The sequence below is a fragment of the Aplidium turbinatum genome, chromosome 15 (genome assembly GCF_918807975.1).
Source record: "Aplidium turbinatum chromosome 15, kaAplTurb1.1, whole genome shotgun sequence".
In the NCBI taxonomy this organism is placed as follows: domain Eukaryota; kingdom Metazoa; phylum Chordata; class Ascidiacea; order Aplousobranchia; family Polyclinidae; genus Aplidium; species Aplidium turbinatum.
The window spans coordinates 21095461-21108036 of NC_137486.1; the positions used below are offsets into that span (position 1 = coordinate 21095461).

At 38.0% G+C, this 12576-nt stretch overlaps 3 protein-coding genes across 3 annotated transcripts; all 3 read right to left on the bottom strand.

Moving 5' to 3' along the window:
- Positions 1-6279: 6279 nt before the first annotated feature.
- Positions 6280-7115, bottom strand: LOC145784248 (proteasome assembly chaperone 3-like). Its single transcript, XM_082596034.1, has one exon. It carries the CDS (start codon positions 7113-7115, stop codon positions 6696-6698), a length of 420 nt encoding a protein of 139 aa, XP_082452160.1. The 3' UTR covers positions 6280-6695.
- Positions 7116-7141: 26 nt separating this feature from the next.
- Positions 7142-9089, bottom strand: LOC145784247 (DNA-binding transcriptional regulator BolA-like). The gene is made up of 2 exons (XM_082596033.1): positions 8819-9089; positions 7142-7345 (listed from the first exon to the last, which is right to left on the bottom strand). Exons 1-2 carry the CDS (start codon positions 9077-9079, stop codon positions 7142-7144), a joined length of 465 nt encoding a protein of 154 aa, XP_082452159.1. The 5' UTR covers positions 9080-9089.
- On the bottom strand, positions 9027-11734 carry LOC145784250 (large ribosomal subunit protein bL33m-like). Its single transcript, XM_082596036.1, has 4 exons — positions 11672-11734; positions 10352-10370; positions 9886-9992; positions 9027-9165 (listed from the first exon to the last, which is right to left on the bottom strand). The coding sequence occupies exons 1-4, from the start codon at positions 11688-11690 to the stop codon at positions 9092-9094; spliced, it is 219 nt and encodes a 72-aa protein (XP_082452162.1). The 5' UTR covers positions 11691-11734; the 3' UTR covers positions 9027-9091.
- Positions 11735-12576: the final 842 nt, after the last annotated feature.

The window sequence follows — 12576 nt, forward strand, 5'->3', positions numbered from 1 at the left end:
GAAGAATCGTTTATCCAATTTTGTACTACTTTTTTAACTTGACCCCGTAGCTTTTCTAATTCCGATTTGTTTCTGTCATAAAATTCTTTACAAATTTTGCAAAATACCACACTAACTTCCTCCTGTTTGATATAATCTATAGCAGGTAAATTCCACTTTTTAACTGTATCTTTTTTCACGATGATTTATATTCGCAACGACACCGGTAAACAATAAGCATTCGATGAAAGAATAACTTTTGCGTAACAATAAGCCGGTATTTATTAGGTTGCAAACTTTTTACAGTTCACAAGAGCATTGTCAGCGCATAAAATAGCTTGCGTGATGCTCTGGGCTACCGCCGTGCGACACGCGATGAAGAAGCGCATAAAATTTTGTTTGATTAAACATTAAAGCATACGGCAATTGTCGCAGCAATCCAAGGTGTGTTGATTTGGCGACGGCAATGTTTTTGCCGTCATAGATGGAATCACTCAACCAGCGTGCGATTAAAAACTTAAAGTAAGTGATTCTGATACCACACAACTTGTGCGGTAACTCGCGGCCAAACGCTTATAATCTGACTCTTGTGACGTCATATTACTATTCGACAAACAAGCGTAGAATTTTTGGTCGTTCGACAAGAAAGAAAAAATCGCAGCCCTGCTGACAACACTGCACAACACAAAAAAATTTAATAAAGCAAAAAGTTGTTTCTGGATATTTACAGGGCATTGAGCGTGAATATGAAATCCGTTTTTCTCCATTTCTTTGTAATTTTGATATCAAATTTTTGCAAAACTGCCTTATTGCACACTATCATGTAGCATTTGGAATATATACAAGTTACTGTACATAACAGAACGTTTTGTCAATCATGCTTGCCTGTAGTAGTAGGTTACAGTATAATCTATATTCACTTTATTTTTGCCTTGTATGTTTGCAACATTGCAGTACCGGTAGTGGATCTAGAAGCGAAGTTGGAAGGGCACCAGATTTTCAGTAGGCCTAACGTAAAAATTTTAATCAAATTGATTGAACAATGCAAATGTTGTGGTTACAAAATAACAAAAAGACTAACAGGGGGCAAGCCCCAAGAAAAAGTTGGCAATCTTTATCTTGTTTTTGTCTGCTTTTGCATGTGTTGTGCTTCAACATTAAATTTTTTCCTTTTTAAAAGTCAAACTTTGTAGCTGATTTGATTAAATCCATCCAACTAAAAAGCAAATTTCTGTAGAAGTTAGAGTCGCAAGATTTGATTTAAAATTAAGTATCCAATCCTTTTTTTCATGGCTACAGAAGAATTTCAATAACCTATTTTTTAAAGAACTTTTGCCTTGTCTTGTAGGCTATAGTAGGATCACGTAGCCTTTCAGAGAAATTTAAAATAACCGTCCCAGGTTGCCTTACAGCATTGTAGATACACAAGGCACATTTCACTTCATACTTCTATTAACAGTGGAATAGATTAATTTATCTGTTGACTGGTTGGGTGAGCAATGTGTTTTAGTACAAAATACTGGCACATTTTTTCTCAGATTTTAGGGCAGATCCAGGAAGTGGTGTTGGGGAGGGATGATTTTAACAAAAAACAATGATGTGTAGGTCGACATAAATCCGACTTTACAAATACACCGTGAATATATTTACTTTTCTGTGTTTTAGGGAGGAGAGGGCGATTACTTCTCTTTGGATCTGCCACAGTTCTGTTAGACACAAAAATGCACACCTGTTATAGGCTACAGTACTAAATATATGTGATTCCTATCTAAAGTTTGACCGATACCGATATTTATGAAATTTTTAGGCCAATACCGATCTATTTCAACCGATATATATCAACTACGAAAAATTTGTTACTAACAAAGTTATTAAGCAACAAACCAAGAAAGTTTATGCATTGGTTGCTGTAATGGAAAAATCATTCTTAACACTAATCACAAAAAACATTAGAACAAAAAAGAAACAACCAAATGCAACATTGTTTTGTTTTCAATTCAATAATGAAAGTTCAACAGCTTTAAATTGTATTTGGGCATATTTCAAAATTTTGTGACAGAGGAAGAAAAAATAAAATTGTAACGCAGTTAAGTCTGAGTAGCTTCAAGTGTTAGGGTAATGTCTCTACAGCAAATATTTAACCTCACTTTGTTTTTATCATTACAGACAAACTTTTTCTTAATTTCTGAAATCTCCACCTGCTTACAAGCAAATTTTCATTAAAATTTCACTTAGAATGGTGGAGGGTGTAAATGGCTTTTGTTTTATTCTATTCGTCTAATTTCAATGTATCTAGAGAAGTCATGTATATATGAAACAGTATAAAAAAAATTAGCTGTGTGTTTGATACATAGTTTAGAAAATAGGTATGCAAGTTTGGTAAGCCACACATGTCTGTCCGTTACCAAAAAACCTCAAAAAAGTTTTTTTACAAACAACTATATGTTTTTTTAACTTCTAACATATATTGACTATCTCACATTTGGTAGCACATATCAACCCTATACAATTATCTTTCCTCCAATTTTAATCACTACATTTATGGAAGTTTGATATTGTGTCTGTCCGTTACCATATTTTTGATGAATTTGTGTACATTGTAATTAGGCTTTAAACACCAAGACTGTCAAAGATGACTGGGTATTTAGTCATAAAGGGAAGGTGGGAACTAGCCCTAGCACATTAGACCCCCCTTTATAGATTGAAAAAAAAATTTTAAAGTTAAAAAAAAATATATGTAAACGTTTTTTATTAAAAAAAATTCCCATTATAATTGTGATTCGTAAATGAAGATCATGTTTTGAGTCAGGAAAATATCAAAGATGTTTGACTGTTTGTTCTAACAATTGTTGGTTACTTGCTGCAAATGTCATTGACAAGTTTTGATTGCAAGTGAAGAGAGTAACTGTCAAATGTTATTCCAAAGTCAACATATCTACGAATCTACGGAATCTAGCGGAATCTACGGAAAATGTTTGCGGAAACTGCGATCAGCGAGGGTTAGGGTTAGAGCATAGATTAGCCTATGGTTAAGGTTAGCGGAAACTGCGATCAGCGACTTCGGCTTTGTGCTATCTTTCTCTCGATCTTTTCAGGGGGAAAATTTTAAAATGTTTGCGGAAACTGCGATCAGCGACTTCCGCTTTTTTTAATTTTTTCTTTCGATCTTTTTAGGGTACGAACTGAGGGTCCGAACTGTTCAGGGTACGAACTAGGTTGCATCCCAATTATGTACCGTAAAGGAAGTGGCTATTTTTCCACACTTAATGCCATGGTTACAATCAGGTGTTGCCAGAGTTAGGATTAAAGTTAGGAATGGTTAAGGTAAGGGTTAGAGCTAGGAATAAGATTAGGGTTTTGATCTTTGCCCAGGACTAAAAAAAATTTCCAAAATACAAGTTTTTGTTTTCAACAGCTTTAAACTTTTCTCAAATTTGGGCAGAATTCCTGATTTGGCAACACTATTGAGGCTATTACTACACTATGTAGTGTAAACACAGTCACAGCCTTAAGTAAAATGCAAATTTGCAGTCGACTTCCTGCTGTCTACATAGCAAGAAAAATCAGTGAAGACTGATACCTAGTAGTCCTGATATTCCACTGCCACTCACTAACAAAACCATTCACCCCAGTATACAGAATATGAGTCTCCTTAACTCATACTTGCCCAATCTGCATTCTGCAATAAAGCAGTCCCGTAATTCATATTCAGTAGGTACCGGAACCCAACCTTTAGCAGCCTGGCGCCCTGGCCTAAACATAGATTTAGCAACCGAATCTGGTTTTCAAACATTCGTTGAGTTTTGCTTCCACTACCTTATGTCGTAGTTTTTACTCGACAAGTTGAAACACGCTGAAACAACAAATAATAAAGACATCTGGTCGGACAAAGAAAAACAACATCACTCACCTACTTGCACGACTTGCACCACAGCCACCAAGAAACCAGACAAGACCAATACAAAGAAAAAAACAACAAGAACTGCGCTACCAAACGGACAAAAATAAAACGGGAAGAAAGGGAAGAGAAAACATTGTAGGCTAGAGATGTTTTTGGCGAATATTGTTTCATCTGTTCATATGCTCTGACATTTGATAAGCTCTGCTCAGTCTGTAGAAAGGTGGGTCTTACGAAATATAGGCTAATAGGCCTGCATCGTTTTAACACGGCCCCTTCCTCCGCTGATCAAAATCACAAACCCAGCAGGATACAGAAAGGTAGCCTATACTTTTTCAGTGATAAAAACTCAGTCCATACAAAATTATAACTTGCACTGACAAAACACGCAAGGTCTGTTTCAACGTTTTGTTCTTCCTTCCTGTTTTCCACGAATTTGTTTTGTTTGTCATGTTCAGTTTGTTTTTATTTCCGACCATCACTGTTGTTCATCATCATCATGCCTGTTGTTTTCGTTGCAATAGTCCCAGACGAAAACACATCGAAAACTCTCACATTCAGCTCGAAACGGTATGGAAAAAAGTTTTAACAATAAAAACATAGTTTTTTCGTAAGCTACCGGTAGGCTATTTGTAGAAACTGTTTTATGACAAAATATACATTACAGAATAACTTAAGTTCTTGGATGAAGAATGTGGCTACCGGTATTGGGGAGCTTAAATTTTAGCTGGGTAATTAGGCTATGCTTTCTATTGCCACCTTTCTGGTTAGCTTCGCAAATAGCCTACTACATGATGGGAAGCTAAAACCCACATTGCTGACAAGACTTTTTGCAGTTCCGCAGGCCGTAGCCCTAAACAGAGGAGTAGGCATTTTTCTCTGGAGGTAGCGTGGCTTAATGTACATAATTAGCCTACGAGAAAAATCAAGGGCAATAGTCGAATGGCGTCATGCTGCAATCGACGGTTTGCCTTCAAGTGTCTTGCCAAGTATGTAGGTAGGCCTATAGGGTGGGCTACATGCTCTTGAGCTGTGTCGAACCATGCGGCCGTGCAACCTTTTGCAGTAGCTTACGGCTTACAATCATAACCGTAAAATTGATCTTGAACTGAAGCGAAAATTCAGTTGTCAAGCTACAGATTAGCATGTGTTAATATACGTAGGCTGGTAGGTCGCCCTAGCCCAGTTTTAATCTGGTGATGTTTCCCTTACAGAAGGTGGCTGGATACACTTTCATGTGCCGTCATCGGCTTCACACCAATCTGTCTAAACTTCTAAAACGTAGTTTTTGTCAAGCCGACCTTGCTGAATTCAAAAAATTGCAAAAAAAATGACCACCCTCCACTCAAGTGAAAATCTCCCTACTATGCCTTAGAAAAACCCGTAATATGCAATCTCCTCTTGACTGCGGACGCTATTATGGTCAGCCCTTAACAGCTTTTTGTAGTTGCTCATTTGCACTTTATTGACTTGATCGTGTAAACTTTTTTTTTTGATTAAGGCTCTGTAGAAGCTTAATGCTATTGCCTACTTGAAAAAGCTTTGGTTGGTCAACCCGGTCAGTGAAATATCTGCTTGTTATTGAAATGTTGCCCGTAGCCTTCACAAGTCCATTCGCAAGGTACCGCTAAAAGGTGAGTTGTCATTGAAATACATTTTTCAAGATTAACTGCAGACAGCGCACACCATTTCGGCCTCCTCAGTGCAGTATGGTATGGCCATGTAGATACCTCCATGATTGTGATATTTTCCCATTTGTGGAACCTAAGCTCCAACAATGGTACTACTGCCAGCCTTGCCAAAAGTGCTCAAACTGCAAGCAGTGAGCTTTGCGCAATGCACAGCAATTAAGGTTCAGTTCAGTTTGTTTTTATTTCTGACATATTAGGCCACGATATTTTAACGGCCCTTTACTTTCATGGAGTGAACATATTCACAATTATTGTTACATTGTGCTGTAGGAGAAACTCCCCTGCTTCAACAAACATCAACTTCTCTGGTTGGGACAACACCCAATAAACTCAGTTGATAATGAAACTCTCCTATTATTAAAACTGTTCCAAGGCAAATGATATCAAGAGAGTACCAGAAGCATTCATGCGAAGGGTTCGATCTCTTACCAAGCACAGCCTGGAAGAACTGCGACAGTTGGCTGAAAATCACTAATTATGGAGACTTTTGACTGACGCTTTTTTGCACCAGTTGGATGCAAAATAGCGTCAGTACTCAGTTAAAATATTACGATCTACATATTATCATTATCTACACATTATCCTGTATATCGACCCCAGGACAAATATGTGGACCTCACAGTCACAACGCCCGATAAACACACAATCCATTGGCTGCTGCGCCTGGATGTAACAACGTAATCTGTGGCGGCTTCAAACGCAAGAAGAAGATCACCGTCAACCAATTTTAATTATACAGGCCATGAATTATAACAATCTAAAATAAAATAATTAAGTGACCTTGCAGTCTACAAGTTGTAGCCCAGGGAAGTCAAGGACGTTCTAGGTATCCCTGGTAGCCTACGCACTACACCAGCCTACCTAGTAAACAACAGAACACTTGGTAAAAATCCTCCAACGATCAGTTAAGTTCCCAAGCTGCAAGCTACTTGGCACATAAATGACAGACAAGATTTCGTTTATACATTTTTTTTTTAAACACAGCAAACTTTGAGAACGTTAAACTCAAAACTTTCACAAATACCACTTCAAAGTGGAATTGGCTGACATGTTCATAATTCATTTGAAGCAAAATCGTTTAATCAGCCACAGAAAGAAATTTACTTCATAATAAGCTTCAATCAGTGTCAAAGTTTGCACCAAACGTCACACTGTTCAACCAATTTGCAAATCTCAGCCAGGCGGTTAGCTGATGTATCCGACACTGCCAAGGTGCACAGAAGCGGCTTGCCTTGGAGAGCTGTGGGCGCCCCATCATTGGCTGTTGGTTGCGACAACATGTAGACAACTTCGGCAATGGCGCGCGAGAACACGTGATGTTCCAAGTTGTCATTTCCCATCAGGACAGTGGTGTTGAATGAAGGCTTGCCGCCCTGCTGGCTGTGACGAGGCGTTACCGATACCAACGTTCCCAGCTTCTTAAACTCGGTAATGATGACAATATTTCTGTCCCCAAAAGAGGCGCAGGCCACGTCAATCCGGGAGCCGCCAATCAAAGAATAGGTTGATTTAGTACGCAGCTGATTTTTAGAACCACTTGAAGACATTGTTACTGTTACACGAAGAAAGTTATTTATTTGCGATCAGCCTTAGAACCACCAAGACAAGATGGAGTCTTGGCTATCTCGTGACCCGATTCCTCCCACTGAGCAGGAGTTTTAGCTTGAACAGAAAGAGCGTGAATGTTTTCCTTCAGTTCGAGACTCAACAGACCGTTCACGGTTCGATGACGCTGGATAGGGGACTTCCCTTCGAAGGCTTCGGACACAATCACCACCTAGCGGCAACAAACAAATGTTTTTCACTGTTACATGACTTTAAACTGGCAATTAATTTTCTTCTTGGTACAAATCGTGACGGTTTTGTTACTTGTTTTTGTCGACTTCTATAGCACATACTACAATTGTAAAAATACAAAAACACTGTAAGTAAAAAAAACGAGGACGTCACGTAACATAATGTCACAATCAATATGCGTAGCCACACGGTAGGCAACATTATACTTCCTTGATTGGGAAGGCTATTTAATTGTGTAATTCTTGCAAGGTGTTATTGTCTATTGTTGTCCTAAGGTAACCTTTTGCTCAAGTGCCACGCAACCCTAATTGCAAAACTTGCTTCTAAAACATTTCGCGTTTAAAAGCATATAAACTGGCTATAAATTGTCCTGTAATTTGAATGGTATTTTTATGAGGGTAAATGAGACGATGAGATATTACGAGTGGATCAGAGTCGTGTTACTGTAAAAGTTGCTGTCGAAATTATTGGGAGTTTATTTTGATCATCTGTTGGAAATGCTAAGCAATTCGTAAACTCCTTCAAGAATTTCATTAACAATCTCACAAGTCAAACTACCATTTAATGGACTGTTTAACGTTTGATATCCCAATAAACTACGACATTAATCTTCTCAAAGTCTCTTTACGTGTAAGAGATAGAAAAAAACGTGACACACAGCAAAGATTGCGTAATTTTGCAAGATATTTTGACGGATTGTTGGAATATTTATCCCAGGACTGAAGGTGAGCTATTGCGGTTTGGCGCACTTCTAGAGGTTTTAAACCACCAATAATAATCAACATTCAACAGGTAACCAAGATTAAAGTTTATGCTTAAAGTGATGCTGCCTGCGCAAGTGCAAACTATTCCGCCATTACACCAGTAATCACCGGGTGGAGTTGAAGCGCGTTGCTCAAGCGCAAAGAGGAGAGCTTAACAATCGTTGCTTGACCTCACCGTTTCTTCGTGGTGTGGTTGTCAACTTCGAGTGTTGACAAACGTATTGACTTGGACATCACCGCACAAGTTAGATGTGCTATGCCAGGACGTTTCAAAGCTTTTTTTTATAATGCGAGCCCATTTGAGAAACCAATTTTCTATGAAATCCCTTAGTGGGCAGTTTCCAGTGTAACCTACCTACTCCAGGCCATTTTTATTTGTTTGGTGACCCTAAAATTACGATCTGCGATCCCGTTAAGGGTCGCGACCCATACTTAGGAAAGACTAGTGCTACGGGACAGAAGTGAAACGTTAGCATTTGTTTTTTTAGATGTTTTAGTTGTCAAACAAAAACATTGGTAGATCGTTTACAGACGTGATTCATCTTGGTGGTACTGTAGTTATGTCTGCCCAGGCAGCAATTCAATCGTTTTTTACATTGATTCAACGTAGAGGGTTGCATTGCTGTTGTTGTTTGAGTGAAAACATTGTCCAAGGGGCATTTTCTGCTAATATGTATAAGATACTTTACCTTAAAGTGGCTTTCTGATCCTTTAGGTACGGAGTGCTTGTAGCTTTCGTTGGTCACTTCAAGGAAGCTTGGTTTGAACTCTGCTCTTAACTTTTCTTCCAACGTTAGCTGAACTGGACCAATATTGCTTTGATCCATAGAAGATGCAAACTTGGACAAACAAAAGTGTCTACTGCTCTGTAATGGCAGACGATTTCTAAGCAAACAATTGCTACCACGTTTGCAGGGCAATTGTAAAAGTCTAACGGAGAGAGAGGACATGAAACTGACAAATTACTTTTTGCCGAATATCTGGTCTGGGATTGATCGGAGTTTCTTCGTTTCGACAAACAGAACGTGATCTTGCACTGAAAAGTATTGAATGGAGAAAGTCTATTAATCAGTAATAGGCTAATTTCTTTTTCAATGAGCAATACATCAATTACAGGGGTGTGCAACCTTGCAGCACTGCTGGGCCAAACAAAAATAATGTTTACTAAATGTTGCAAACTTGAGGCATAAATGGAAATCGTTTAGTGGGCCACACATTATTTAAAATCGGGACCTTTTCGTCGGCCAATAAGTTTAATCCTGTGGACCACATTAGGCCCACAGGCCATGGTTTGCACACCCCAGTCCGCTAAATTATGTAAAAAATTTGAAAGTATTATAGAAAATTGGTTATTTGTATTATAGTACAGTATTATATTTAATATTATATCATAGAAAAGTAGGTATATACCGATATTGTAGAACTTAGCATCATTCAAATTTTTCAAAACAACTGTGAATCTAAAAGTTTATGAGGCTCAGCTATGCTATGTACGATACTAAACACTTCACTGAAATTTTTATTTCACCTAAGAATTTCAATACTTGATGTCATTGGATAAAACTGTAATGTTGAAATATTACTATAAATGAAAGTACAAGTAAACTGAAGTAAAAGGTATTTCATGTGCTGAAGCATAACTTTTTTCAATATGCAAACCATCCCAAGCTTGCACCTTTGATAATAAGAGAAATATAAATGCTTCTTATACCAGGTGGTACAAAATTTAATAAAAATATGAAAACACAAACTTTACCTTCTTTGTCAAATCGCAACAGAACAGTCTTTGGCGCTACTCTTTCTCGTATGTGAATAAGAGACCGACCAGTACCAGCCATAGACTCAAGTCTTACTAGAATTCTCCTAAAATGTTAATATTGAAACTTGATAATATGCAAGTCATATACAGCATTGTTAATTTTCTAAGCAGATAATATGGTATATATCCTTTTGAACCATTTAAAAATAAATAAAAGCCTGATTTGTTGATATTATAAATTATATAATTCTTTCTCCTAAATTGACAATTTTAAGTTAACATAAGCTTGATACTTTTGTTCAAATAAAATTTATTCATTTTTCTTCTAAGCATAATTGATTCAATCAAGGTAGAGGTTGCTCTGTTGAGCCATTTGTTATTGGTTGATTCGGTTTTCTTATAATTACTTCGAGAGCAGACCTTCTGATACCTTCGCATGTAGCACAAATCAATTCACACTAACCTGGACTTTTTGTTGAGCACTGAAAAAGAAAAATTGCAATTGTTTAATTATTATCTAACAACTCCTCAACAAGAGCAGTAAAGCAACATCTTTTAAAATGTGGATGTATTTGTGCATTGGTCACCTCAGGCACAATACGTTTCACTGGCATTTGTGTGACTCACAAGTAGGGATGCCCAAAGTAGAATAATTGCCTATTCTAGAATTATTCTAGAATTTATTTTCGGATCTAGAATTTCGAATCCTATTCTAGAATCCTCGGCGTAAATTTTAACCTTTTCTTTTTATTGAGAAAAGTCACATAGCGGCATGAAAAAGAAGCTTTGCAAAGCCATCATTTTAACAAGTTCTCAATCGTTCACAACAGTGATGAATTGCAATGTAGAACGTTTATCTCCTCCGGATGCTGCCCTGTCAGCCTTGTTATGAGTTTTTCAATAGTCAGCCCAGCGCTTGAAAACGATCGCTCCAAAGAAGCTGATGTTGCTGGAATGGCCACGTATTTTGCAGCTAAATTGTGCAAAAGTGGGAAGTCTGCTTTGTTGCAAGACTTGCAGGCGTATTTTTTCAAAATTTTTTCTTTTCTCCGTATTATTTCCGAATCCAATTACCCGATAAAAAAGCGGTTTTTAGATTCGAATCTGGATGGATTTGAATCTCAAGGATTCGAAATTCTACTTTGGGCATCTCTACTCAGAAGCCTGAGCTTATGGTGAACCTAAAATTGCACATTTGTATAATTTTCCAACCTATAGGACATGTAGACCTAATAGATCCCAACACTGATACAGTGCACTGGTTGCAGCAGTTGAGATACGTTGCCTGAATTATTGCTTCATAAGCAAGAACAAGAACTTAGATAAGCAACTTACGGTACTTTTGCAATTTAGCCTGCTATTAATCGCAAACAAATCTGCCTTGTAGAATATTCAAAGCTTGCACGATGTATAAATATTGAGGTCTGTATTGAAGACTACCATGCTTCAAACATTCTAAGCAATGCCTTGTTTCAAACAATGTTTTCATACAAACACAACAATGATTTTTGTTAGAAAGGTTTTTTTGTTATTGTTGAAGCTGCTGCAACCATTAAATCTGGCAACCTTTGTCTGGGCACTTATGGACTGTGTATACACAGTCTGACAGTTTCGATACCTGTTGGACCGCAGAAACTCCTGGACCATTACTTTTTACTTAACATAGCCTACTGTAAGCCTAGGCAACTATACAAAGTTAAAATTAACCGTCACTATGAAATGATGCATTTGAAGATGCAACTTCTTATTTATCTCAAGCTGTAAGTTTAGAAACAATACTTACATGCATTAACTAATCTCATGACACAAGAGGAAACAATCAAATTTAAACAATGCCTAACAAGATTCCCCTGAGAAAATTTGAATGCAATTTGAGACATCAACAAGACTAATTTCAGCACATATTGTATAAAACATAGAAATGGGTAGGCAACTCAACTGCTTTCTATAGGTTTGTGTAGCACAGTCGCCTATCCAAATGAGCTATTGGGGCACCGGGCACACATATTATGGAGCTAGGCTAGCATGTCAATTTAAAAAACAGGTTGGTGAAATACAATTACTGTACTCATCATAATTTTCAGCGCAATCTTCCTATGTCAGAGTTGCCGGACTATCAAAAAGTCTTAAAGCCAAAATAATACAAAAAAAGGCCAAACCAAGGAAAACATAGGATAAAAAAGACCAAATGGATTGATTGAATTTTTATCCTCGGACCGGCAGAGCTTAATCCTGGCAGTTTTGCATACTTTTAGAGGCTTTGAATCACTGACGCAGGCCCGGTCACCGAGATTGACAGAGTGAAGTTTCCGATTGTTGAAGTCTTGTTGCTGGGGAACTACTCCATCCATTAGATGCCGCTGAATGGATGGAATAGTTTGTTTTGTTTTATTATCTTTATCCTGCATTGCGGGAAAGCGGACTTGAGCGCTATGCATCGGTGTACGCCTTCCGACGTACACCTGACCCACGCTGCAGCCGACTGCAATGTCTGTTTCCGGCTGTCTACTCTACTTATGACTTAAATTTGGTACTACCCATTACTCGAAATCGATCACTGGGTAGAGGCAATTATCGTAAAGTTTCTTGCCCAGAGAAACAACAGCAAGTGCGGGTGGCTGGAGTCGAACACGCAGGCTCTCGACTGCGAGCCCAACGCGCTAACCACACGGCCACTCCTGCCGACAA

What these genes read in the sequence shown, in the direction of transcription:
- LOC145784248 (XM_082596034.1), bottom strand. Translation starts at nt 7,115, where the DNA reads ATGTCTTCAAGTGGTTCTAAAAATCAGCTGCGTACTAAATCAACCTAT.
- LOC145784247 (XM_082596033.1), bottom strand. Translation starts at nt 9,079, where the DNA reads ATGTCCTCTCTCTCCGTTAGACTTTTACAATTGCCCTGCAAACGTGGT. An exon ending in GATCAGAAAGCCACTTTAAG is followed by an intron (nt 7,346 to 8,818) that starts GTAAAGTATCTT and finishes TGTTGCCGCTAG; the next exon opens with GTGGTGATTGTGTCCGAAGC.
- LOC145784250 (XM_082596036.1), bottom strand. An exon ending in GTTGCGATTTGACAAAGAAG is followed by an intron (nt 9,166 to 9,885) that starts GTAAAGTTTGTG and finishes AATACTTTTCAG; the next exon opens with TGCAAGATCACGTTCTGTTT.